The 27,359-nt window shown below is 41.0% G+C and overlaps 1 protein-coding gene across 3 annotated transcripts; it reads left to right on the top strand.

Annotated features, from left to right (window-relative positions):
* Positions 1–14: 14 nt before the first annotated feature.
* On the top strand, positions 15–26,242 carry prr16 (proline rich 16). 3 transcript variants are annotated; one of them, XM_054774244.1, is made up of 4 exons: positions 15–978; positions 1,986–2,066; positions 7,208–8,257; positions 21,966–26,242. In XM_054774244.1, exons 1-3 carry the CDS (start codon positions 841–843, stop codon positions 8,057–8,059), a joined length of 1,071 nt encoding a protein of 356 aa, XP_054630219.1. In that variant the 5' UTR covers positions 15–840; the 3' UTR covers positions 8,060–8,257; positions 21,966–26,242. The 3 variants fall into 3 exon arrangements, with proteins under 3 accessions (XP_054630219.1, XP_054630218.1, XP_054630217.1); XM_054774243.1 differs by lacking the exon at positions 1,986–2,066 and having other exon boundaries at positions 18–408; XM_054774242.1 differs by lacking the exon at positions 1,986–2,066 and having other exon boundaries at positions 28–978.
* Positions 26,243–27,359: the final 1,117 nt, after the last annotated feature.

Here is a 27,359-nt window from a genome sequence, read left to right as displayed (position 1 = left end):
ATGCCAACGCGACAGAATTAGCATATTGACAGTTATTATTTTAACTCAGTCATGCTTAAAGTGATGTCTTCGGATTTAGTGTTTCTTGTGTTGTGTGTTGTGATTTAGTGTTATAACACGTATAAATAATAGAGAAAATTCAGTGGCAAAACATTCGGCGAGGGAGTGGAGTTGAGTGGTGAAGAGGAGGAGAAAGAGAGAGAGAAAGGCATTTTCCTCTCCCCGGTGTCGCTTGCTGGCTGCTCAGACTCTCCAAGGAAGTCGTGATGGAGACACGATGAAATGGATGGGGTTGACTCGGAGGTGCTGGAGTTCCGGACGTTTACAAAACGGTAAATGTGCTGTATTGGGAGTCAGGAAGCGTCTTTTATTACAAAATATGCGAGGATGTGGAGCACTACATCAAGGGTAACTTCCAGCCTGTTCCCTCTGTTTCTCTTTTTTCTTCTTGTCCGTGGTTTTTCTTTATGGCCACATTGTTTACAAAATGTTGAAATCGGCACTCGTATGTCGTGAAGGATATTCGTGGATGCTTGTTTTGTTCCTGGCGGTGGCGTAAGGTGTGAGAAAAAGAGCCACAAACCCAACCAAACCCGACATTCTTTGATTCATTGGTAGACATTATGGCACAATATTTACACTTAAACGTTGTATGGCAGACGCCAGTGCGCATGCGCAGTGGTGGACGGCGTTAGCTCGCCGCCTGCCAGCCAGTCGTCCTGCGATGTAGGCGCACAAGTGGAGGAGAAGAAGGCAAACATAGGAGCGTGGACATGGCGACAAAGTGTCAACAGCGTGGCGTGAATAAGATTTCACTGAGCCGGCCATAAAGTGTAAATAATGTCCGGGACAGCTGATGCAGACGGTGTAGAGGGAGCAGTCTCCAAAGTGCAAGTGAAGAGGGAGATCAAGACCATCGTGGAGAATTTGGAAACCATCCTGGGGGACCTCAAGGATGTGGCCAAGGAGCTCAAAGAGGTAAATGTGCACACACTCTTAAAGATTATGCTTTTTGGTAATGGAGATGTCAACCTCATCACCACGGGGCCTGCCTGGAACAGACAATATGATATATTGAGCAAAGTATACGTTTGCTCCTCCCCCTTGCCCCTGAAAGACATGTGGAACAGGCACTACATGATCTATAGCTGAGCTTAGCTGGCACAGAAATAGTTTTCCTTGATTCAATACAGTGTATGACATGCAATGCATGATATTTGACTTAAAATGCGCAAAAAAATTGACAAATAGCACCGCAGTGCTGGCATGGGAAAAAGTTTCCTTCAGTCAAGACAGTGCATGGTATGCTGCTTGCTGATTTTGACTGAAAATGTGCAAAAAGTCGCAGATAGATAGCAGTATTGGAAGGGACATAAGCATATTTATTTATAAGACAGTGTATGATTTTTGATGATTTACTCAAAATGTGCAAGAAAAAACAATGCTCTGTTGGCATTTACATTAACCTTCCCTTATTCAAGCCCGAGAACAATATACTGGTTGCTAATTTTGAGTCAAAATGTATATAAATAGCGGCACTGTGATAGCACAACAATTTGCTTCCTTTATCCAAGATCGTGCATGATATGCTGCTTGCTGATTTTGACTCAAAATATGGAAAAAGCTGCAGACAAATGGCGGCTTGCCCTCCCAGTAATCTCACACACACGCTTTGAGGAATGTGTATTCTTTTCTAATGGAGGCATTGTTTTTTTTCATCCCATTTCATCATATCCAGACTGTCCATGACCACCTGCCAGCTCAAACTGCACCTTTTATTCCCATCCGCTGCTTATCTTCATCCCTCCATTCTCCCCCACTCATCTTCACCATCTCTCCTCTTGAACTCTACGAATCTTCCTCTGCTTTTATCTCAAGCAACTTTCTCCCAGCAGGCACCGGAGATAAATAAGACCAAGAAAGCGTTATAGTCATCTTTTTCTCCCCTCCTTTCACTTCCCATTTCCCCCCTTTGTTGCTGGCAGGAAATTGCGCAGAGGATCATTTATTTGGACACCACGCAAGCTGAAAAGATGCCTCGAGGGGCCGTTGCTATCAATGCCAGCGTTGGCCTATAATCCATTTGAAAAGCATGTATCTGTTAGACAGGGGCTGGAGCTGAGGAGGCACCCTGCACAGATGCTTGGCACAGGCCCGGATGGTGCCGGGCCTACAGCAGCGGCTGCACACCGGGATACTGCTCTGTACGTCTTGCACGTGTCCCAACAATTTATCCGTTTAAGGAGTGTGTAGAGTTTAGCTCCATTACTTTTGCTGGCCCTCCGTTATCCTGCCTTTTGGCTCTCTCTCGACATGTTGTTTGTTTCTCCTCTCATTGGCCTAAACACAAACAGGCTACAATTGGCATTTGCAAAAACTAAGCCAGAAGGTCCCTGAAGACCTAAGAGACAGAAAAGCGGTAAGACATTATGTTTCTAAAGCACACTGTGCCCCCTTTAATACTTCAATCATACCATAATTCATCTGACCTGGCAGGAAGGCAGGCTGATGTTAAACGCTCTGTGTGTTGTCATTCATATCTATGTCATTCAAAACCTCATTTGTCTCTAATGATTATCTTATTTTTCAAAATTGCATTGATTTTGACCCAAAATGCAGACAAATAGCGACGTGCTGCTGAAATGGAAATACAATTCCTTTATTAAAGAGTGCATGATATGCTGCTTCCTGATTTGAACTTAAAATATGCAAAACCCTGCATACAAATAGGCACGGGAATAAGCGTCCTTATACTGTTTGTTGATTTTGACTCAATAATATGCTAAAAATGCATACAAAAAGTGCCGCTTTGCTAGCATACGAAAAGGTTCCTTTGTTCAAGATAGTGCATGATTTGCTGCTTGCTAATTTTGACTCAAAATGTGCAGAAACTTCGAGACAAATAGAGCTGTGTTTAGACAGAAGTATCTTTAATCAAGACGGTGCCTCACTGAACTCAGCAATAAGAAAAAAGAAGACACTGACACAAAAATGTGCAAAAAATCAAACTATGGAAGGAGAAGATACACTGCCTGGATTAAAAAAAAAACAAAACGGTCACAACCTGGAGTGAATTAAGCAAACAGGTAAGCAACTGCTTATTTAACCCAAACTGATGCAGTGAGTAGTTTCTCATTTGTTATATACCATGTCAAAAGACACGTCATGTGGTTGTGGAATAGAAGGGTCAAATTATTTGGCATAAATCAAGCATGAGAAAACAGAGGATTGCTAACTACTAAAATTGAGTTAAGAGCTGTCCAACACATTGTTAACACATGGAAGCACAGTGGGGAAACTTTACACAGTGGTCCGAATTTCCCGTCATCAACACAATATCTTGGCCAAAAATGAATGCAACGCTGAAGCAGAGGCTTGTGGAAAAGATGCCACAGCTATTGTGTTGAGTTTTTTGGGCCAGGCAGTGTAAAATAACTTTCTGTATAAATCCCATGACTGTGTATGTAATTGAGTACCATTTTAACAAACTGCAGCCTGTGTGACTATTCCCATTGATGCTGAAGAAGCATTGAAAAGCGGCCGATAATAACCCATCATACAGCTTTGTATTCCTACTAAGGATGACACACTTGTTGTTTGGCTTTTGTTCGTCTCTTTGGTGCACATTGATTGCTGGCAATTGAAGCTCAGTGGAGTTTAATTCCCTTCAATACTAGCGTTGTGTGCATGTGTGCGTGCGTGCATACCCATAACAAATCTCTCGCACTATTTCTGTCCTTTTCTCCAACAACACAATATTGTTTGCAAAGATAGTTCCTCGGTGTTTACCACTCACTAGACTGCATATTCTTCCAGATAATTCGTTCTCTATAAATTGTTCTCTTCTTGCCCCAATTTCCTCAATTTTGACATTGGATTCTGCCACAATGCATTCATCCCATGTCCTCTTCCACCTTGGTACACCATGTACAGCACCACTGGTAAGTGTTTGTGCTGTCATTTTGTTGTGTTATGCTTCCAGAGCTGATATCTGATGTTATTTGGAACGCCTCGGTTTGAAACTAAACGTGTATACTCTTTTGCCACCAGTTTTCAATATACTGTACAATAGTGTATTCGCCTGCTTTTCTAAAAGTGTTTGATTGTGTAACTCAAAATTGGGTTGTCGGTTCGGTATGACTCAAGCAAAAATACAGTGGAACCTTGGTTAGCGTCATTAATTTGTTTCAGAAGGTCCGACTCGAACCGAAATGGATGTTAACCAGATCAGATTCTACCATACGAAATCCAATGAATCTGTTCCAGAAAGCCAAAAATGTTAACATAAGACATGTTTTTATTGTGTTCCAATTATAGTTGTATGTACAGAAAACAATTCAAATACATTTGAAGACATATAAATGATGAGTGAAAGGGCTAAATGAACATTTAAGATTAATTTTACCTTCATTGAAGACGTGATTCTTGACGTGACTAAAAATAGGAAGGTGGTGGCGGGTGTCTCGCTACCACATCATGTCTTTGGGAACAGTTCGTCTTCAGTGGAAGTAGAAGTAACCTCAAATGTTCATTCAGCTTCTTCATTTGTCATTTATATGCATTTACAATTGTTTTATGCATGTAAGACTAGAATTGTAAAACTATAATAACATCTTTTGTGTTAAAGTTTTTGAGAGTCAACCGCTGATGACATCATAGATGGGTGACGTAACAGAGCTGATTGCCGGGTCCGGGTTGCCATTTTGTTAGCTAGCTAATAGGATGCTAACAAGGAAGGACATTTTATGATAAAACATACATTAAGAACATAGTTGGACTCATACAGTTTATTAAAAGCACAGGAAGATGCACCATATTGTACGCTAAGCGGAGAATGCACGCAAACGGAGACAAAATTATGCCGTAAATTTTCTACGTTAACCACAAAAGGCGCGAACCGAGGCGGACGCTAACCGTTATCCGGATTCATGGACAGAGTTCTGAGATGTTAACCGTTATCTGGATTCATGGACAGAGTTCTGAGACGTTAACCGTTATCTGGATTCATGGACAGAGTTCTGAGACGAATTAGGATTATTGCGCCTTGGGGGAGGTTTTCCCTCTACTCAGCGACATTTATTTGTTTGCGTGCAACACCTTGGCTTCATATTGTTTTATAGAAACCTGCATTATTATGATAGGTGGCTTTTAATCTTACCTGAATTGTATGATATTAAAGACAAGACATGGTCAGAAACTGTCAAACCAGGTTCAATCTGGATCTAATACCATTTGTACATTTGGCAGCAATTTAAACCTGTTGTGCAAAAAGTCCCATCTTTCAGGCATGGATGTTTATACAGTATCTGTCAAATCTTATCTAGTTTGAAGAGATCTGTCTATGCATGGTAATCAAACTGGATCTGATCCAGACTGCATTTGTCATGGAAACATGTTTAACAAGAACAAGAACAATTCCAGAGGCTTGCTAAAAGTTATCAAATAAAATATAAGGTTTTGTTTATTTCAAACATGCTTAACATGATCACATTAAGGAAGACAATACTTACACTTGAACAATTGAACAGATTCTAGAAGTCTTTACTGTCATTATGTCATGCACATAATAAAATGTAGTTTGGTAGCTGACAGCTTCATAAGACACAAGGACACAGTGAACAACAACAACAACTTTGTAAATGGCACACTATCATACAATAAATACAATAAAACAAAGTGCAGTGGTAAGGTGCAGCACAGTGCAATCACAGTCTTTACAGCAGCTGAACACGTGTGTGTGTGTGTGTGTGTGTGTGTGTGTGTGTGTGTGTGAGAGAGAGAGAGAGAGAGATGAGGATCCAGTGTTCTCTGCGTATGACTACACAGTTTGCAGGTGAGCCGTGGTGTGTTTGTGTGTGTGTCTCCAGGGGGGAAATGAATTTTCCAGCTCTGGGGCAAAAAGCTGTCTCTGAGAGTGGTGGTTCTGGTTGTAACGCTCCTGTGCCGTCTTCCAGACGGGAGTGGTACAAATAGTCTATCGCCCCAGTGGGAGGGTTCAGACGTTTTCCGTTTGATTCTCCTTTGGATCCAACCGGCATTTAAGTCCAGGTCTGGAAGAAGATGGCACACTATGGCTCTGTAGAATTTTGCAGCCGAGAGGAGAGTCCTGTCCACGTCAGCCTTCCAGCCTTCCAGATGAGGATATATTCAAGGAGCAAGACAGGTCAGATACGATGTGTAGGCCGAGGAAGTTGATCTTCCCGCTCAACCACCTCCCCTTCAACGAGGGGTGCATGTACTGTCTTCCACAATGAACTCTTTTGTTTTGCTGGTGTAGGTGTAGGTAGAGGTTGGTGACTGCACACCATTTTGTCAGACGCTCAATCTCCTCTTAGTGGGTCTCATCCTTTCACAGAGCTCCCTCCATGCCACTGCTGTTGTGTCCTTGGGCAAGACACCTCACCCACCTAGCCTCAAGTGCCTCCCACACTGGTGTATAAATGTGAATGGATGTTTGGTGGCTGGAGAGGCCGCTGCCCCCAATTGGCAGCCACGTTTCCGTCAGTCTAGATTACCACTACCTGTATGTGAATGTGGCATGAATGAATAATGGATTCTCAGTGTAAAACACTTTCAGTGTCCAGAAAGGCGCTTTATAAATACTATCAATTATTATTATTATAAATACAGAAAGTATCATAAATAATGACTTGTTACATAATAATAATAAATAAATGAATTCAGGAATAAACAATATCAGACACTTAGCATTCTGCTTCCTCCATATACCTTGTAAACCATATGCTTGTACTGTTTCTTAAACTGGCTCATATTAGGACATTGCGTGACTTCCTTAATCAGTTCCATAATTGTACTCCACATATTGACATGCTAAACCTGTTAGTGCTGTAGGTTGCCCAAAAGGAAGTCAATATTAAAATGCAGAAATCTAAGTTGAAGGGAACTTTTTCTTCCATCCGTGATGCTGCACTGGATTGTTGCAGTCCATCACTCAGTTGCGAGTTTGGCAGGCTCACGGCCATTGCCGTAAATTGCTGAGCTATTTTTCTCACCACAGCGAAGGTGTCAGTGTGATATCTCAATCGATTTTTAATCTCCTGAATCGGCCTCCTCCATCCTCAAAAGTGTAGCCATTTAAAGCTTTTTCATGAATTGATTAGGATGAAGAGATACAGGACGCTGTTTAATATTTATCGCTATTTCTCACAGTTGAGGTTTATTATTCTGCCGTTGCTCTCATCGCCAGGTCGTCCACGACATCGACACGCTGACGTGCGATCTGCAGCTGGAGGAGGACGGTCTGACGGACAGCTCAAAGACGGACACACTCAACTCCAGCTCCAGTTCCACCGCCACCACCACCACTACAGCATCTAGTCTGGAGAAAATGAAGCTTTTCGCCGACGACTGCCTCTTCAAACGCGCCCCGCTGCCCACCATCCATTGCGGGGTGCTGACCGTTCACAAGAAGGCACACCCACCCTTGCCACCACCCAGACTTACCTCTGTGAGAGCCGAGGATCACAACGGGAAGAGTCTGCCTCACCCGACGTTAGTGTTGTCAGGGAATCCATCCAAAGCTAACGGATCACTTTTGAAGAATGGTGGTGTTTTCCCCTTGAAGCCAAACCGGGACTTATTCTCCCCTACGTCATGTTTCATTACTAATGACGGCAGCATACCAGAATCAGGTCTGGTGCCCACGCTGCCCAGACCAATGCCTCTGCTCCACCACGAAAAGAACAAATGCCCCAAGGCCCCCAGCAGGGAGCCCCGCGAGAGGGTGCGTTTCAGTGAGAAGGTCCAGTACCACGGCTACTGTCCGGACTGTGACCTCCAGTACGATGTGGATGACTCAGAGCTGCACTTGCAAGCCGAGCTGAACGACATGAGGCTGAGCCCTTTGCACTGTTGCTCGTCTTCCTCCCCTCCTCCTCTCCCCCATGAACTGGAGAACGGCGGCGTTTTGGTCCACCACAGTTTTCCACCAAAGGCAAACACCCCTTCTCCTCCTCCTATACCTTGCGTACCTCCTCACCCCGCTTCCCTCAAACCTCAGAAAACCATCCTGCGTAAATCCACCACGACCACAGTTTGACGACGAGCCCCCCGTGTTCTATGTAATTCCAACAAACCTGAATCATTCGTAGTGTTTTCTACTTAGCCAGCGCCTTCTTGTCCAGTCCCAATTTTTCGGATTATTCATACAGAGAGAGGCCGGAAAATGGGAGACAAAAGGAAGCGGAGTGGCATCACCATGGGCTCCGAGACGTATGCGACAGATTTGGACAAAGCGGTGAGTGTTTGTGTAAAGTGTGTTTGTCAGGACAGGGGACGAACGGGCAATTGCATATGTGCACTGAAGCATATTCGGCTGCGTAGAAGTTGCTTACGGATATTCACGCATGGCTTTATTTGTGGCTGCTGACCTTGGGGGTGCCCCCTATAGTTTTTGCTCAAAACGCTTAGGAATACATTATACCTTACATATAACACAGATATCCTTAAAGTTTTATAATTATGAGACAATTGGTTAATGACTTATGGCAACATCGTTTTACTTGATTGTGGTCATCTTTTTCAACCGATCTTGCTCAAATTTTACAGACATGTGCTTGTCAGCCCCCTACCTATCAAATTTTGTAGTTATTCGGCAAAGCAGCCAAAGTTACGGGGGTATTTTTGTAGCGCCCGTTGATAAATTTCAAGCCAGCACCACCATGTGGTGTATTTCTCACAAAAATAAAGCACAGCGAGCACAGTAGGGTGCACGTTTTGACAAATTTTCACCCTTTTGTGTGCGTGCAGCCATAATCGAGGAGAAGAGTTAGCTTATCCATTCAGTAACGGTGTAGTCTGGTGTTTGTGGAGCCGTGACTGCAAAATATAAAGAGGTGTTAATATTTCAGGAGAGAGTGGGCTGACTGTGCTCAAACTAAATTGTATCTGTGTCTGTACGGAGGCTCCTGCTACTAACGAGTCGAGGGAAGTTACGTCAGAGAGCCACTGGTTAATTCATGCTTTGTTCAAGGAAAACCAGGAAATCTGCTTTCCTTACATTTCACAGCTTGTCGTTCACTGACACGTGCGTAGTCAGTCACCAGGCCGTAGTCTCACATCGCGAGTCATCCTCACAAGTGTGAATCGCTGATGAAAGCGCTCAACCAGTCTCACCTTTCACCTCAACCACTTCTGCAATCTGGAGTTGGGTATTACACAATATCAACAGCCATCTTGCGCTCACATTGCAAATAACCACTAAAAGTTTGAGGCTGGAATTGCTGCCCGGATGAGCACTGGCAGGGAACACGTATCCACACATATGACCTTTGACCCGAGCTGCCTTTCTACACATTCAAGTTGAACATTCAACTTGTTTTGACATAACAGAGATTGGCAGGGCAATATGTGAAATTATTTGTTCCCCGAAGAGTTGTGACCATATGGATGTAGCCCTGGTGTGTCCAAAGTGTGGCCTAGGGGAGGTCGGGGGGCATTTTCAGCTAGCAGCTTGTTTTTTATTGGTCCGAAGGATATCGTAAAAACAAAACAAATTATTCATGAGCTATATAATTTGATATACACTAATTTGCATTGTCGCCTACAACACAAAGCATGGGTGTTTTGCTGTTGCGCAACATGGCCTATGAACTGCAAAAGTCATCTTGCTGCACTTCTTGTCTCTTGTAGAGTGCTACATGAATCGGGGAGAAAAGGTTCATCTACCGATAAGAGCAAGTAGTATCACAGCATATCGGTCTGCCTTGGTTATGGACTGCATGGGAGGGGCTCTAACTTTTGAAGCATTATAAACCCGCCCACCTGGCTCAGGTGGTAGAGTGGTCGTCTCTCAACCTGAAGGTTCTGTCCAACCGTGATCACGTCAAAGTATCCATGAGCACGATACTGAACCTCCAGTTGCTCCTGATGCTGCGTCATCAGTAGGTAAATGTTCTAACAAGGGTCAAAGCACTGGTGAACAAGCGCCATACAAGTGAAAGACCATTGACCATTGACTGGCGACGTAACTTCTGGGTCCGGTTGCCATTTTGTTCGCTATCTAATAAGATGCTAAGACGGAGGTTTTCTGATGCAAAAAAATATATATTATACAGATGGACTCACGCAGTGGATTAATAATGCGACAAGACGCTCGTCATATTGTACGCTAACCGGAGAATGTACACAAACCAAGGCAAAATTGTGGCATGAATTTTCGACATTAACCAAAAAAAAACACACTAACCGGGGTGGATGCTAACCGAGGTTCCACTGTATAGCCTATCATAACCACACAATGATCCAAATTGTCGCTTCTCCGAGACTTTATAAGTTTAACTTGGAACTGTGACAAATAGTCATTTATTTGTTCAATCTGTACTATTACTGTTACTGTATTACTGTACAATCTGTACTAGCACTATTAGTAACATACACAAGCCGGTGATGCTGTTCTTATATGTTTTGGTATTAAAAAAATAGTTTAATTTGGAGCCTAAAGAGGGACAGCACCTTTAATGCCACTTTATTAGCGGTCATATTAAACAGGGCTGCTGGGCTTGTGTCTGAACCGTGTGTGTGTGTGCATGTGACTTTCTAAATCAAGCGTGTGCATGAGTATGTGTGTAAAAAAAAAAAAAACACACTTGTCCCCTGGGCCGACTTGGGGAGACAGCATCCCCGGGAGTGGGCTGAGAATAGTAGCACCTTCCTGGCGGTGGTGCCCTTAATTAGCTACATTAGTCTACAGGAGATAACGCACACCGCCTCACACGACCTTTGTTCTGACATCAGCCTTCGCCAAGCCCCAATTGCTGCATCTTTTTTTTACCCTAAATAAGAGCAGAAGAAAGGAAAACTGAAGTGAATCAGAATGGAAAGTGGAAATATAGGGCAGTTGTGTCCTTTTTAGGAGTGCATTATGAACAATTTGCTCTGTGGATATATTTTTTTTTTAATTCATGTTAATTTTCGTCGCCACATCTGTTATCATCTTGTTTGTCCATCTGTTAGCATGATTACGCAAAAACCACTGGACTGGTTGAAATTAAATTTAATGGAAAGATGCAATGTGGCCTGCATACACGGCATCCACATCCAGGAATCTGACCTACTGCAGAATATTGTTATTGTTTTCAGCTGCACACGTCTGCATATTAATGACCTGCATTCTAGTGCATCACAATCATATACTGTATCAACAACATAACTGGTGATACATTCTAAATGACAGTATAGTTATCTTAGTTCATATGTCTGTTTTTGTGTGCAAAAAGTTAACATTTAGTGTGTTTGTAACCGTACTCAGCACTGGACAAAAATCGTGTCTCCGTCTTATATTTTGGCAAAGTTATGACATTTTTTCTCATTTGAAAAATGTAAAAACAGGCATGTGAGCGGGTAGGGGTCTGGGTGGGTGGGATGGGGGCAGCATTTTTTAATAATTTTTTTATTTTTATTTTTATTTTTATTCTGTAAAAAGGCTTAAAAACATGAAATACAGTAATCCCTTGCTATATTGTGGTTCGGAAATCACTCCCTCACAGTTAGCGTGTTTTTTCAAATAATAATTAATTAATCAATGATTGCTCTTTTGTGGTTGACTATGGCCTATTGTTAGTCAAAATATTGAAAGACAAGTTATATGTAGTATTATGGTCACTAGGCATAAGTAATGATATGAGACATGACGTTAGACGGCATGGATACTACCACTACTGAGCCAGCAGAGCCGAGCCAACATGTCACGGCTGAGACGAACATACCATGGCTGAAATCGAGTGAAAAAAAGGTTTTCCTCTCATTCCGTCTGAAAATGTTAATATTTTGTCTCCTTCATCCTCCTTCCCCACTCCTTTTGAAACACTTTCTTAAGTTTAGAATCAGTAAATTGGAGACGCCAAGTGATTAGCTCGGTAACTTGCTATGCTATCGCCGGCCATCTGTTATGTCCCTGCAGTGATACCGTAGCCTGAGCAACGTGATGTAAACAAAGAATAACTGGAGTGTAAAACGGACTATTGGGGTGTTACTTCATGTCTACAGGGCTGTAACAATGATAAACCCCGTATTTAGACGTTTTTGTATTTAGTCATAAACATGTTTTGAATGCTCTAACTACGAAAATATTCCATTTGTTTACATTGACTCATGTATCGCAGAAATTCATTTAACGTGGTGGGGTCTGGAACCAATGAACCGTGATAAACAAGTTTCTGTTTTCACGCACTATTTTTCTCATTTTTGGGTTGAATTTTATTTTTACAATCTGCCGCGGGTCAGTAAAAAAGCAAAACATGGGCCACAACTTTGGACACCCCTGGTGTAAGTCCTTTATAATCTTTATTTTTGTATTTATTGAAATACTACTGAGTATACCATCCATCCATCCATCCACTTTTTTGAGGTTTTATGGAGTTGTTAAGTGGTTTGTTGCTTGTTGGTCCGTGGAGAGTAAACACTTTATCCTCCACGCCTGTTTCATTTTGAATCACATCTCCACATTTAGTGACCCTCAACGTGAGTAATATGTCGACCAACAACGGCGACAACAGTGCGGCCGTACCGGCACTGCTTAGTGTTAACGATGCAGCTAACGCCATTGCTATCTATGCCCGACTTTTGGCAACACAGCACACACCTGTGGTTTTACCACATCGAAGGCCAGTTCCGACTGCGAGTAAATAACACAGGACCTGACAAAGTATTTCCACGTATTGGCCGCGCTAGACCTCCACTTCCTCTCATATGATAGGAACGGTGTGATGCACAATTTTAGCGGTAACCGCCCCATGCTTAGTCAGCAGACTTTTGATGGCGGACTGGTGCTGCGGCTCTTTTGCTGCTTCACAAAAAGAAGGTTCAAGGTGGCGGCGGCCAAGTTGGACAGGTGCGAGATGCAAAAAAGACACATCAAAGTTCTTTTTTGCTTTTTTTTTTTTTTCTTTCCTCTGAGAATGGAAAATGTCCAACGGTGCCATCTGCTCAGAACTGGCAGCACTGTACGCCCTCCTCCAGTGTGCAGAGGTCTGCTCAGCAATGACCTTTTGTCACACATATGCAGTCTAATGTTACATAAACACACCAGCCTGGTTGTGCACGTTGGCACAAAAGTATGACAAAAATAAATGAGATGCTATAGTCTCATATACGGTCATGTGAAAAAATCAGAACACCCCATTGGCTATGTGCTTATGAAAGCTTCCTCTTCTACTTCTGAAACGCTGAACACAAAAGGGTGAAAATTTGTTCAAACATGCATCACTACTGTGTTGCCTTTGCTCTTATTTTTTTAGTTAAATACATCAGATGGTGAAGCCATTATTATGTGAAGCCATTATTAAACCCCATAAGTCAGATTGACTTGAAATTTCTCACACCGCTCAATGCGCTCCCCAAAGTTTGGTACACACCTTCAGGGGACTGACAAGCGCATGTCTGTAAAGTTTGAGCAAGATTAGTTGAAAAACACGGCAGCCATCAAACAGGACTTGGCAACTAATTGTCCATACGTCAGTGATCACTTATCTTATGATTGTACAACACTGAGGATATCTGTTTTTCTTGTATGCTAGCATGCCTTCCAAAGCATTTTGAACATAACCCATAGGGGACATGACATACGGCATTCACTATCCATTCAGGCGTGATGGAATCTGATTAATATCTGCAGCCTTTTTGGACAAGCAGTGCCCTTATTGAGTTGGATATGCTTACTGATGACTAAATCCAAATCCAGCGCGTGACCTTGCTGGCCTTCCAATCCAACATCTGGATTATGGATCACTATAAAGTGAGCCAAGAGGGAGAGGATGGTGGGGGGGGAAAAAAGAGATGCACAGTATGTGAGAGAGAGTGAGTGTGTCATTTAATGGTGGACTCGTGTTTGTCCTCAAGATGATTGCTATCATCAGAGCACAGCATTTCCAGTATTTATGGTGTCCTATTGGGAGTCTAATGAGTCTGGCGGTGGCGTGTTCCCATTTAGACTTACATTCATACACACTTGAGATGAACACAGCTACAGCATGGCGTGCGGCCAATATTATTAATAGGCACAACACACAAGCACTTTGGAACTAATGTAGTCGTTGAAGAGAGGAAATTGACACTTGATGTAAAGTTTTGCAAGTCAAGACTCTTCTGCTTTGTCATTTTGTCTTTTTATATTAGCTTCCATCCATCCATCCATCTTCTATGCCGCCTATCCTCACTGGGGTCGCGGGTAGCTGGAGCCTATCCCAGCTGACTTCGGCCGTGAGGCGGGGTACACCCTGGACTGGTCGCCAGTCGATCGCAGGGCACATATAGACAAACAACCATTCACTCTCACATTCACACCTATAGACAATTAAGAGTCACCGATTAACCTAACATGCATGTTTTAGGAATGTTTTTAAAATACGGAATTACCAAAAATATGTGGACAAGCAGCTTTATGTCACATCTTGCTTTGATGTTGCTGTCAGGCAAATTGGGGCCGTTACTCAAGACAGTGCGTGATATGCTGTTTGAAAAAAAAGAAATACTGGACCAAATCAGGAGTCTGCATGCGTGTACTGTAGAGACCCTGTAATGGCATGAAGTGATCAATGTTGTTATGCTGGCATCACATGGTCAGCCGTATCATGATGGGCTCATTTTTCAAAATGAGGATATATTTTGCTCCTTTTCAGTTCGGTGCTTCTCCATCTGTTGTACATTTGACTAAGAACTTCAGGCTATGACGCTAAATTGGATCATTACACTTTCAAATAAATTCTTCATACATGTCCTACAAGTGTAAAAGGAAGTTAACCACTGTTAATATTAAGATGTAAATTACAATAAACTGTTCAGGTCTGCAATGACAGAGGCGATTCGTGTCACCGATGCAGTTCACTCATCTTATGGCTATAACATTATTAATTGTCACTGTAAAGTGTAAAAAGAAAAAAAAAAAAGTAAACCACTTTTTATAAATGCTTTTTTCCAAACAGTGCCGAACAGTGCGTGTAATACGGCTACTTAAACGGCACCGAACAGTGCATGTAGCCTGGCCAGTTAAACAGTATCCTGCCAGAAAAGTCATCATCGTCGTCGTCATCCTCTCCCTGGGAACTAAAACCACTAAAGTCTTCTTCAGCGTCAGAATTGAACAGCCTCATAATTCCTTCATCACACACTTTGTCAGTCTCTTTTGTTGTGTCACTAGTAGCCCAGTAACCCAGCCTTTCGAAACCTGTTGGTGATAGATTTTTTTAACAAACTATAAAGAAAGACACAGTGTAAACCTTGCAATCCTACGTCCACTCAGTGTTCCACCGTCACTCGTTAGTACCGATGATAAGATGTGAGGCGTGATTTTTCATCTGAGTTCATCTGCTGTTGTCCAAGCAGTCCAAGTAGAACCTGTAGTAATTTTACACTTGATCAAACTTGCTTATGATTTGTCAGATCAAAACACGAACACTCCATAAAACTTCAAAACGTGATATTGGCATCCAATTCATTATGGGAACTAGTTCTGTTAGCCATAAATTAGCCGAATCACTGTATAAGCCTGCAGGTTTCAAAACGTGAGAAAAAAAAGTACCAGCTTATACACCGGAAAATACGGGACCTTAATTTTGCATGTGCCGCTTCGCTTCCTGTGTATATTCTTCTTCTGTTTTCACATTATTCTCTCTGTAAACCTTCTTTTGGGTTGTGTGGCTTTTGGGGCAGGTATGATTGAACATGATGTATTGTGCTCAGCAACATATGGCCATGAAAACCGCTGAATCATACAGTCTGCCAGATAGGTGAACATTCGAGTTTTATAATGAATGTTTCATTTATTGCAGTTGCTTTTCATGTAAAACCTCATCTGTCAAATCTTATCTGCTTTGAACAAAATGTGCTATGTTGCATGCCTGCAGGGTCAGAGGCTGTAGTGTTCTACCATTCAGTTGAATGAAACTTTAATTAAACCCTTTCATCCAGGGTATGATCCCGATCACGCAGTTGGCAGCGGTGGAAAAATGAACACAAAAAAAATCCTGTTGAACATGTTGAGACGCTTAGCTCTGTGTTCTCTGGGTGTTCTCGTAGTTGTTGGAACAGCGTATGGAGGGCAGGAACAGGGTCTAAGAGTCTTTCACTTGTGTAATGTCTAATGTTTGGATGGGGTTGTTATGGGCAGGGAGGAGGTAGATCTTCACCGCCTCCATCATGACTCAAGACTGACTCAGCCGTGTTGACCTACCCCTTACAGCAGCTCACAACTGTGCTCCATAGCCCACCTCTCTCTTTTCAGCTCATATCTTTCTTCATGTCTTTCTTGCCGTCCCTTCAGATGATGCACAACTCCCACTCACCAGCAGCTGTATGCATAACAATGCTCCTGAACTGTGTGTGTGTGTGTGTACTCCATACATGCCGGGTGGGCTTTGGGCGCTATTATTACTATTATTAAATAAGACATGTGACACTCAGCAGCACAACAAAACAACCTTTGGCTGCCTTTCAAATGGTGTCTTTAATCAAACAGTCCGCCGCTCCTATTTGTCTTTGGGAAAAAAAGCCTCGGCGGCGTGTGCATCCGCCACTCGATAGCTTTAAATTACAAATGGACCCTCTCGGGGTGAAAACATCTAGTCTCGCTCATTATGCTTTCCGCTGATAAATGACACCCCGGCTCGTTGTGTGTATTCACTTTGAGCGGCGACGCGATGAAGTGTAAAAGCTAATTGGGCAAATGATTACACCTGCTGCTTCCATAATTAACTAGAACACACTGTGGCAGGCCATCTACACAGACCGGCAATGCTTGGAAAGTGATAGAGCGTGGACAGAAACTGGACTTTTGACCACTGCCGCCTTGTATAGTAGGCAAAATGAATAGGGGTCTTGCCTTTTACATCATGATCCAAAATCAATAGGTTGACAAAGGATTAAAAAAAGATAGGTATACTTTTGACAATTATACAAGGGATATAATATGTTTTATATGTCCAGCAAAATCAACGCGACTCCTTATTTGTTATGAAGACGTAATTAAACCACCTAAAATTGACAGAGTTCTCTGACATGAAAGCTTGAAAGTCGATAATTTGACCTTGCATGTGAAAACTGGCAAGGAACTTTTGAGTTTTGATGTTGAAAAGCAAGAAGAACATCTGTCGGAAACTGTAGAAACTAGAGATGCTCAATATTGGCTTTCTTACCGATCTATCTGATATACCGATATTGTCCAGCACTTCATTACCAATATCAAAATCAGTCAAAATTGATATTGGCAGCAGCTTTTCCCTCAAACTAATATCATCTCATGAACACATTATGCTTCTTTTACTGTGATGCCACTAAATGCATTTCACAATGAAACCCTGTTTGTGCAAAATAGTGCAATATGCAATACAAGTTATAGAAAAAGTGCTGTATTTATTTTAAACATTTTATCTCAATCAACGTCATTTAAAAACACATGACCAATAGTCACTGAAAATAACAAGTTCTCCTACTATCAACATGTAAGACAGGTTATTCTTAATAAAATCACAAATAAGAATCCAACTAATAATGCAGGCAACAATACAATTTGGAAAGCTGCACATTTCTATGTGGCACAAACATCCATATGAGAAGTAAAGTGCAAAGTATGGAACTCTGGACTAAACAGTCGGTGAAATTATTAACTGGGCTCATTCAGCACATCTCAGGCTGCTTATTATTTTGCTGCAGCTATTTAGAGAAGTTTTACCAGAATTAACTCGTAATATTATGTGGAAAAATAATTTCATTTTAGTAGCATGGAGTTGAAATAGTGCCACACGGTGGTCTAGTGGTTAGCATGTTGGCCAACACAGTAACAACCTGGAGATTGGGAAGACCTGGGTTCGATTCTCCCTTGGGGCATTTCTGTGTGGAGTTTGCATGTTCTCCCCATGTGTGCGTGGGTTGTTTCCGGCTACTCTGGTTTCCTCCCACATTCCAAAAACATGCATGTTAGGTTAATTGACGACTCTAAATTGTCCATAGGTATGAATGTGAGCGTGAACGATTGTTTTTCTATACGTGCCCTGCGATTGGCTGGCGACCAGTGCAGGATGTACCCCGCCTCTCGCCTGAAGTCAGCTGGGATAGGCTCCAGCATACCTGCGACCCTAATGAGGATAAGCGGCATAGAAGATGGATGGATGGAATATTATGAGAAAGTTAGAGTTTTTGGAAAATTAGGTTGGGGAAAAATAATATTATGGGAATAAAGTTATATAATATTATGCAAAAAAATTGAAATAGAAAGTTGAAATATTTTGAACATACAGCCATAAAAGGGAAAGAAGAGCAAAAGCCGAGGTTTTGTCACTAATTGATGACCACTAACACAGGCTGTTTCATGCCAAAATCAATAAACTTATTGTTTGTTGCAGAGAAAGATCATCCGAACTTCCTCCACTCCCGACCACCTTAGGCTCTAAAATTTAATACCTTCTTGCTTTGAATTGAAGCACTGACAAGAAACCCGCCCTAGCTAACCTTTAACCTCTTAGTTCAGACATCCTTCAAAATCGATAAGGGTCCTTGTAAATTACTCACTTCCGACCCAGCTGAACGTTTAACTTGTCGCTTGAAAAACTGCCACTCTCACACTCATAGAGCCTCTTTGCCGGTTTTCTTGCCATTTTCCAAGCTGGCAAGTGCAGGGCGCGCCATAAAAGTGTGCAATAAGGCTCAATAAACGTGTCAAGTGTGAGCTACGCACACATCGCCACTGAATATTAATTAGCTGTTATGTCTCCTTCTCGTCTGCCAAGAGCTTGTTTATGCGTTCATTGTACAGCCTGCATGCATCATTCGCTTTGATTTTTTTTTTTTGCAGCGTGATTGAAAAAGACAATTTTTATGAGGGAATCATCAAAGTGAACAAAGTAACTGTGGCCTTGCTTGATTAACTTGCATCTTGTAAGTCTAGCCCGTTAGTCTTGGATATGATGCAAGAACGTCTGTGTGTGTGCTTGTCTGTGTGCACATTTGTATGCATAAATAAATAAATGCTCATATTGTGGCCAGAGTTTATTTACTTAACTGCAGAGAGTGCCAGACATCAATCAAGTATATTGCGATTAATATTATGTGTACAAATGTCCTTTTTTATAATCGTATTCAATCATGTTTGCCTTTAGTGACAAATAATAATGCAATATACTATAATATATTAAATGACTACCTTTTTTTGGGGGGTGGGGGGATTTTTGAACATGATTCTGTAAAATACTCAAAACGTTTTAGAACCGCAAACATCAGCTTTACAGGTGCCTTATCAGGCCTTGTTTGCTGTGGTAAAGATGTCTCCTGTGACACATGGTGGTATCAGTCATAGTATGAGTAATTACAGCCACAGCTCCAATTTTCCGGAGGGGAAAACTGCAGCTTTACAGATGCTGTATACAGTATGTTCTGCTGAAGGCATTTATTGTTGTAAAGATGTCTACTGTGACACATGGTGGTGATCCTTCTTCTTAGAACTTTGAAAAAATACTATTTACACCCGTAAAAGTCAGCTGTACAGATGTCATACAGGGTTGTTTGAAGCTGTGGTAGTGATGGTGGGCTGCATGTGAGACGGACTGCCGCCGCTGTGTCGTGCCACTGCTGCGTTGCTGTGGCAACATTTTTTTGTTTTTGTCCTCTCCAACCATTGGGGCAGATAGTATTGTTGATCTTTGTAAATTCTCTTACATGCTAAACACATTTGCTCTGCCAGGGAAAAGAAAAACTCTTCCCCCGTTATATAGATTTTATTTGACTTTATTTGATGTTTATTGTTATGCAAATTTGGAGCGGTCCCAGCAGGACGGGACAGAAAAGAAGACAGGGGGGGGGCTGCGGGGACTATGCAGTGTTCCCTCGGTTCACCTTTCACGGATTCGCTGTTTGGTTGTATTTTTGTAGTGGTTTTTTTTGTTGTTGTTATTACAGCATATGAATGCTGTTACAGGCCCGAGTCTGGCCCTTTAGGAAGAATTGCATTGTGGGAAGCTGAGTCTCTCTCTTCCCTCGCTCGTCTGTCTGCACTGTCCATTGTTTTCTGCGTCCTGATTGGCTGTAGACCATAGTCAGTCCATCTCCTGTGTCATCGCTAGCTTGCTTGCTTGCTAGCTTGTAAATTAATCTTCGGTTTGAAGGAGGAGGGGCAATATGTTTTAACAATAATTTAACATAACATAATTTTAACATAATTTCTTGTGTCCTACCTGTAGGTTGGTCATTAAAATTGAAATGATGGCTTGAACTTCTTTGAGAGTGTTTAAACGAGAGAGAAATGTGAGAAAATGTTCATGCCTGTCTGAGAAAAGTGTATAAAGTGTATGGTGAGGAGTTTTACAGCCTTAAAACATACAAAATCATTGTTAAAAAAAAAAGAATTTAGCTACTTCACGGATTTCACTTATTATGGGGTATTTTGGGAGACTATCCCCCGCGATAAACGAGGGAACACTGTACAGAGAGAAGAACGCCAGCAACAAATTTTTAAGGTGTGGCGTTTTTTAAATTTTGCCATGGCGGTGCGACACGATCAATTACATGTAGCGAAAACCCTGTCATATCAGGCAATGTGTGTTGTGGTAAAGACTAGATACGATTTTAACATTACAGTAGACGCCCCTACAATGTAAATAATCCGTTCCAAGAAGGTTTACGTTATAGGGTTTTTACGTTATACAAAGCGTAAAATAAATGTAAATAGCCTAATCCGTTCCAAGATCTTCCCAAACTCACCCTTTGGCCCTTCAAAATATTCAAAGTCCACCAAATATGGTGGGAAAATATAAGAAAACGTTAGCATAAACATAGTAGAGTAACATTCCAATATAAAATAAGGTAATAAATAAGATTACTGTAAATGAATAAAACTGAAAAACAAAAACAATCAACTAGTTTAAGGGCAACTACGAAGAGGAAGGGAGTTTGAAGGGAGAAGCCTGTCTCTCACACAAACTCACGTACGCGCTGTATAAGTCAGACAATGAGATGAGAGCGTAGGCGGTGCCCCGATAATCAGCCAATGAGATGAGAGCATAGGCGGTGCCCCGATAATCAGCCAATGAGAGCGTGAAGCGTCAGAAGGCGTCATCAAGTGTACTCTGTTAGTCATGGAAAATGTTTCCCTCTCTGTCACGCGAGCTATTCAAATCGAATTTCTGAACTTGCACCGACTTTACGCTTTACGTTATATGGAATTTCTTACGTAATACGATGCAAAAACTTTACATAAATTCTTTACCTTCAGTGGAATTTACGTAAAAGGAGGTCTACGTTATGCGAGGTACTACTGTACTTTGGGGCAAACTCCAGCTTTACAGATGTCATGTGAACGTCAGCTTCACAGACGCCATATGTGTGGTAAAGAGGTCTACCGTGGAATATGGTGGTATCAGTCGTGGTAACGCAATACGGGTCTTTGTAAAATACTGGAAAAGGGGCTATTTTAAAAGTCAGCTTTACAGATGCCGCAACAATGTGTTTTTTTGAGGTAATGTCTACTGCAGCACTTGGTGATGCCACAGTGCCAGTTTTCCTGAGGGGGAAACTCCAGCTTTACGTGTCATGTATGATCTGTTGGCGGTGTGCCTTGTGATAAAGTCAAATCTACTGTAACAAATGCTATTATCGGTCATTGTAAAGCTAATTACGGCCACAGTTCTAATTCTCCTGGGGGTGAAAACGCCAGCTTTACAGATGCCATGTCTGCTTTGCAGGACTGATTCAACGAGATGAAAAAAGAAGCTATTAAGATTGTCTTGTCACGAAGGAGAATGTTTTAGGGTTTTTTGTCCATGGAGGGAAATGCACCAGATGGCTCATTGCTATTAACAGGCTAGGTGTGTGTGTGTGTGCGTGTGTGCGTGCATGTATGTATGTGTCACCATTCTTTCATTTCCCTCATTGCAAATTGTTGTTAGCACTCAGTCAAGTGTCTCTTGTCTGTGTCATATCACATTGTGGCACTTATGCCTTTGCTCTCTTTCATTCCACCGCAGGTCCCATCTGAGACCCTTCAGCTACACCTGCAAGCAGGATGCTTGTTTGGGCGGCGGTGAGGAAGCCAAGCATCAATCTTATTTTTGAAGACTGGCGACCAACAGGAGATAAATCAAGGTTTTGAATTTGGAGCACTTAAAACAACAACAACACTTTCAGGCACAGTGAAATGAGGGAGGACAGACGGGGGTTGTAAGCATTTTTGTGCATGTGCAGCAAGTGTGCAGAAAGGAGGCTGAAGTACACATTGTGTTGTAGCACTCACAAAGTGATAACCACCCTGTTCATTTACAGTGAGAGCTGAGTTGTTAAGATCCGTACTAATTTGAAATGATGTGGGAAAAAAAGCTACAGTATGTTGGTCCATTGTTTGCAATAAGTCACAATATTTCATCAGTCTTTGAATATGAGTTTGTGGCGCCCCCTGTGGGTTGTGCTCAAAATGTTAGGGCAGGGCTGTTGTTTCCTTGTCCTGCGGCACATTCTAAAATTATAATTTAATAAGAAATCTAAAAAAAAAAAAAAAGGAAAAATCAGCAGTAATTTTACAAGAATAAACATCAAAATATTAAAAGAACAAAGTTGTAATCTAATGGGAAAAAGTACATTTTATGAGAATAATGTCGTAATATAAGGAAAAATAATGGCATTTTAGTAGCATAAAGTTGAAATATAATATCGGAAAATGCTTTTTAAAAAAAGTTTTAATATTTTGAGAAACAAAACAATGAATGCAAATGTAATTTTTCTAAAATTAGGTTGCGGAAAAAGTAATGTTACAAGAATAAAGTCATAGAAAATCATAATTACGAGAACATTTTTTATAAGAATAACGTTTTAAATTTAAAAGAACAGCAGAAGTGGGAAAAACAGCTGTAAGAATAAGTCAAAATATTAAGAGAAAAAAAAGAAAAATTGTTCCAAGTTTACAATGACAAACTCGTAACATCATGGGGAAAAATAAATACAATTAAGTCATTTTAGTAGCATTGAGTTGCAGTATTCAAGAAAAAAGATGTCATTTTTACATTGTAGTATGAGAAACAAACAAAACAAAAAGTTGTCAGGTTTGGAAAATGTATAAAAAAGTTATATTATGGGAATAAAGTCATCCAATATATAACAACAGCAAAAATGGGAAGAAAAGAGCAAAGAGCCAAGTTGATACTAATGATAGGCTTTCTCACCTACATCACAAAGCTGAGATGCTGTTGTTTTCTTTCAATATTAACTTCTTAGCATAAGATATCAAAGTGGCCCTCGCATCCTTTCATTTTTCACTATGTGGCCCTCACTTGTTTCTCTTGAACGGACCAGAACATTATTTTGAATGACAAAAATACAAAAACTAAAGCTGAAATTCCTTGTCACGTTAAAAAAAACAAAAAAAAAACAATATCCAGGTGGGCCTCAGGTTACGTACCAGTTACGTTGCTAGACTGTGATGTGAGTCATTTTCGTGTAAATCGGTCACTCACAATGTACACAGAACACATGAAGGACATAAATAACAGTAGTAAACAGTAATAAAAACTAAAAGTCAAAGCACTGGCAAGCTTTCAATCTCAATAATAAAAACACTACACTGCCTGATTATCACTGTCGCTTCCAGAGTTTTGTGATTTCTCACTTTGCAGATGTTGTTTTGTCGTGGTTCAGCGATGGTTGACCTTTCTTACAGCGTACGGGAAGACGTTACAACACAATCTTGATTCTTAATGATGGTCGTGAGAGCCAAGCAGTTGAAACAAGTGGGGCCGTTATTGCCCAAAATTAAGTTTATCATTTATGGTAGCACGTACGTAACCACTAAACGATGAACAGTAACACGGAACACTGTAAACCGAGGACCCCCTGTATGATTGATTTTTTTTTTTTTAACATATTTTAACTAGAACCCTACTCATTTTTCATCATTTTTGACACAATAAGGTCAAAGATCAGATGAACCTATCAGACTACATGTTAGCACTCGTCTCAACCCATCTCTTTTGTTTTAATCAAAATTTGAAGGCAAGAACGCTATACATTTGAAAACAGTATAGAAACGTAGCTGAGGTCAAAGGTAGTTCTCATTTACAAGCAAGAACGATATTGATTTTGATGACAATTTTAATTCAAACACTATGTTTATTATACATTTATTATATAGTATATTATATCATGTATTATTGTTCTAAATGTATTTACTATTTAGTTATGAAAAAAACTTACTGTGAAAGTCGTAGGGATTTGAATTGCTTTTACAAAAGCAAGAACCCTTTTGATGGTTTCTGATGATGCCGTACTGGTCAAATGTCATACTTGGGCACTCATTATTCAATATCAAAGCACTAATCCTATAGATTTTAACCCCAGAGGTCCAAAGGTAGACCTGTTACCTTCATCTTCAAAATTCACATGGATTTTTCCGTCTTCTACTGTTATGTCATCGTGTTGCGAATCTACAGTATGATCACTTTGTGGGGACTAAACACTGCCATCGCCACCACTTTGCTATTTTTATAAAGCGATATAATTAACTATTCAATGGAGACGGGGTACGCTTGGTAACAGGAGGACATTTTTACTCTGTGCAGATAAGAATTCATAGTTCCTGGGGGGTCTCTGCTAATTGACGTCTGGTAAAATATGATGTCCTGCACCGTATGCACGTTACACATACAATAAGAGGAAGATGAGTGATGGTAGCTGCTTTGTGTCTAAACAATATGTCCATCATAAATGTCACTCTGATGTGCCAGGCAAGCCACTGTGTGTTTTCTTACCTTCTGCCCCGCCCCCGCACAGATAAAACAATGCTGATTCTCAAGGAAGTAATAATTTGCATCAAATTTTTCTTTGTATGCAAATCTACATGAGCATGTTTGATATCTCTATATTTCAAGCATTTTTTCTACAGAGACTTTTAACATTTGAATAGAGGATATTTTTGATATGTCTGATGACTGAGACGTGTCACTGCGCCCCGGAATCAGCGGGAGGAGAGACGCTTTACAGAGAGAGAATGAAAGTGGAGAACATCAATGGGTTGGGGAAAGAAGTTGTCGTGCTTTGCAAGAATGGCGAACGTGAGCGCTCGCTTTGTCCTTCCTTCACTGACTTTTTCTATGCATTTGACGCCGAAAGGCCACTCTGCTCCACACACACACACACACTGCCAACATGACCGATGACATGTTCTCATTTTGTCGGTACAGTGGAACCTTTTAAATCAAACAGTTAAGAAAAAGACTGCCGTCACTTTAATGACTTCAACCCGAGATCTCTTCGTACCTCGAGAGTTCAGCCAGCATCTAAACTAAATCTGACGCGTGTGATGCTTTTTCTTGAGTTTTTTATGGGATTTTATGCGACACTTATTTAAAAAAAAAAAAAGGATTACAGTTACTATAGATGTCAGAATAGCACAAAAGACCTCACTCATCATACCTCATAAGGTCTCAGTTCATCCAGCATCAAAGGATTCAGTCTTAAATGTGTGTTTACTTTTTTCTGTGGCTTTTTACCACCAAAACCACTTTTTACCGTCACTCTTAACACATGAGATGTTGGTCCAGCCAGCATCGAAGGATTAATGTGTATGATGTGCTTTTTCTTTGGATTTTTTGCAACCGCTATCACTCAAATGCGCAAGATCTCCTCGTAGACCTCAGTTTACATTCCCTCTCCGTATGTTTTGCTTTCTCTTTGGCTTTTTGTGGCATTTGTTTGCGACGCTTTTTCTCCAAAGAAAAGAACACCAAAAGTAAACAGTGGAGGGTTTTGTTTGTACATTTTAGAGTGTTTTTTACACTTGTTTGTTTACACCTTTGCATTACATCTTCGTCATTAAAGTTGAGTGTAGAATTTTTTTTTAACGTCCTAATTGTAGCTTAGTTTTACATTTGTATGACAGTTAAGAATATTAAAAATGTTACATCGGAATACAAACAAACAATAATATTGTTTGTTCCAGTTTTACTCTGGAACAGACGTTATCTCGAATGGGAATAATCGCTTCTGAATCCAAACAAATAAAACATTGTTTTTGATTTGAGGGGTTCCACTGTATAATGCCATTTACAAAAATGAAGGATATTAATACGACTCTGTGATCAAAAGTCCATAGTTCAGTTTGGATCAGTAAAGATAAAAAGAACATGTAAAAAATGAGGTACATGCTATAATTTTCCCACTGGCATGTCTTGTAAAAGACATCTGTTGCTATTTTTGCTGTATGTGTCAACAAACCGATGGAGAAGAGATGATGAGAAGTAAACACTTTGCACTTCAAGTTGTCTGTGTATCATTTCTGTTGCTTCTTGCCTCCATCTGTGCTCTCTGAACTCATAGTCAGAACACAGGAAATTAAAGCATCCTCCAGAGCATCACACACTTAATCATAGTTAGGGGAAAGCCTTTTTTTTTTTTTTTTTTTCCAAGGGAAATGAAAATGGCATCGGCAGCTGCATCGGTTAATTGCAAGATTAGTGTGATGAGACCACCAAAGGCCAACAGCTCTCTCCACGAGTAAGAGCAAATTCACGGTCAGCGGCAATATGGCTGCTATTATAACTGTGAAGGTCATGATAGGAGAATTTAGAAGGCTGTGGTGGCGGCAGAGAATGTCAAAGGTTATGGAATATTTTGTTGAGCGAGAGTGGAGGCGTAAATTACCTTCATGCTTTTAAAAGTGGAAGGGGTCTTTGAATGTACAGTATACACATGTGTAATGAGATTTAAAGCAGCTATAGGGAAAAAATATACCGGTACTCTTATATTGGGGACGATAGCAATATAATCATCACAGTGATGCCACAAGTGGTAATATACAGCCCCCTCCAGATGTATTGGAATCAATTCAGAGACAAAGGTTTTATGGACTGGTGAATTTTTGTTAAACTTTTGAGCCTTGCTGATGTTTCTTTACAGCTCTCTCAATGTTTCTGTCATCACCTGCTGATGTTTTTCTTGGTCTACCTGTTCAACATCAGTCACTTAGTACATTCCAAATGGTTAGTCGTCACTCGTTTATCGAGGTTAATTGGTTCCACACCCGACCGCGATAAGTGAGTTTAGTAGAATTCAATATTAATAAATGGAATATTTTCGTAGTTAGAGCATAGGCAACTTGTTTATGACTTTATAAATATGATTTGTACCATTATTACATCCCTTTACACATGAAACCACACTCCTACTCCTATTATTCTTTGTTTACGACACATTGGCTATGGGATCACTGCAGGGACACAACAGACGGCCGCCGCTAGCAAAACAAACTAAAATGGTAGCTTGTTACTTCCAAGCTAACTAGTTAGCCTCTCCAATTTACTAATTCTAAACTTAAGGGCTTCATACAAAGTGGGGAAAAATGACAAGAAGCCAAAACCTTGCCACTCCCACATGGA

Source organism: Dunckerocampus dactyliophorus, chromosome 4 (genome assembly GCF_027744805.1).
Source record: "Dunckerocampus dactyliophorus isolate RoL2022-P2 chromosome 4, RoL_Ddac_1.1, whole genome shotgun sequence".
In the NCBI taxonomy this organism is placed as follows: Eukaryota; Metazoa; Chordata; class Actinopteri; order Syngnathiformes; family Syngnathidae; genus Dunckerocampus; species Dunckerocampus dactyliophorus.
This window is presented reverse-complemented; position numbering and strand designations above follow the sequence as displayed.

What these genes read in the sequence shown, in the direction of transcription:
- prr16 (XM_054774244.1), top strand. Translation starts at nt 841, where the DNA reads ATGTCCGGGACAGCTGATGCAGACGGTGTAGAGGGAGCAGTCTCCAAA. An exon ending in TGGCCAAGGAGCTCAAAGAG is followed by an intron (nt 979 to 1,985) that starts GTAAATGTGCAC and finishes TGTTGCTGGCAG; the next exon opens with GAAATTGCGCAGAGGATCAT. An exon ending in CCGTTGCTATCAATGCCAGC is followed by an intron (nt 2,067 to 7,207) that starts GTTGGCCTATAA and finishes TCTCATCGCCAG; the next exon opens with GTCGTCCACGACATCGACAC.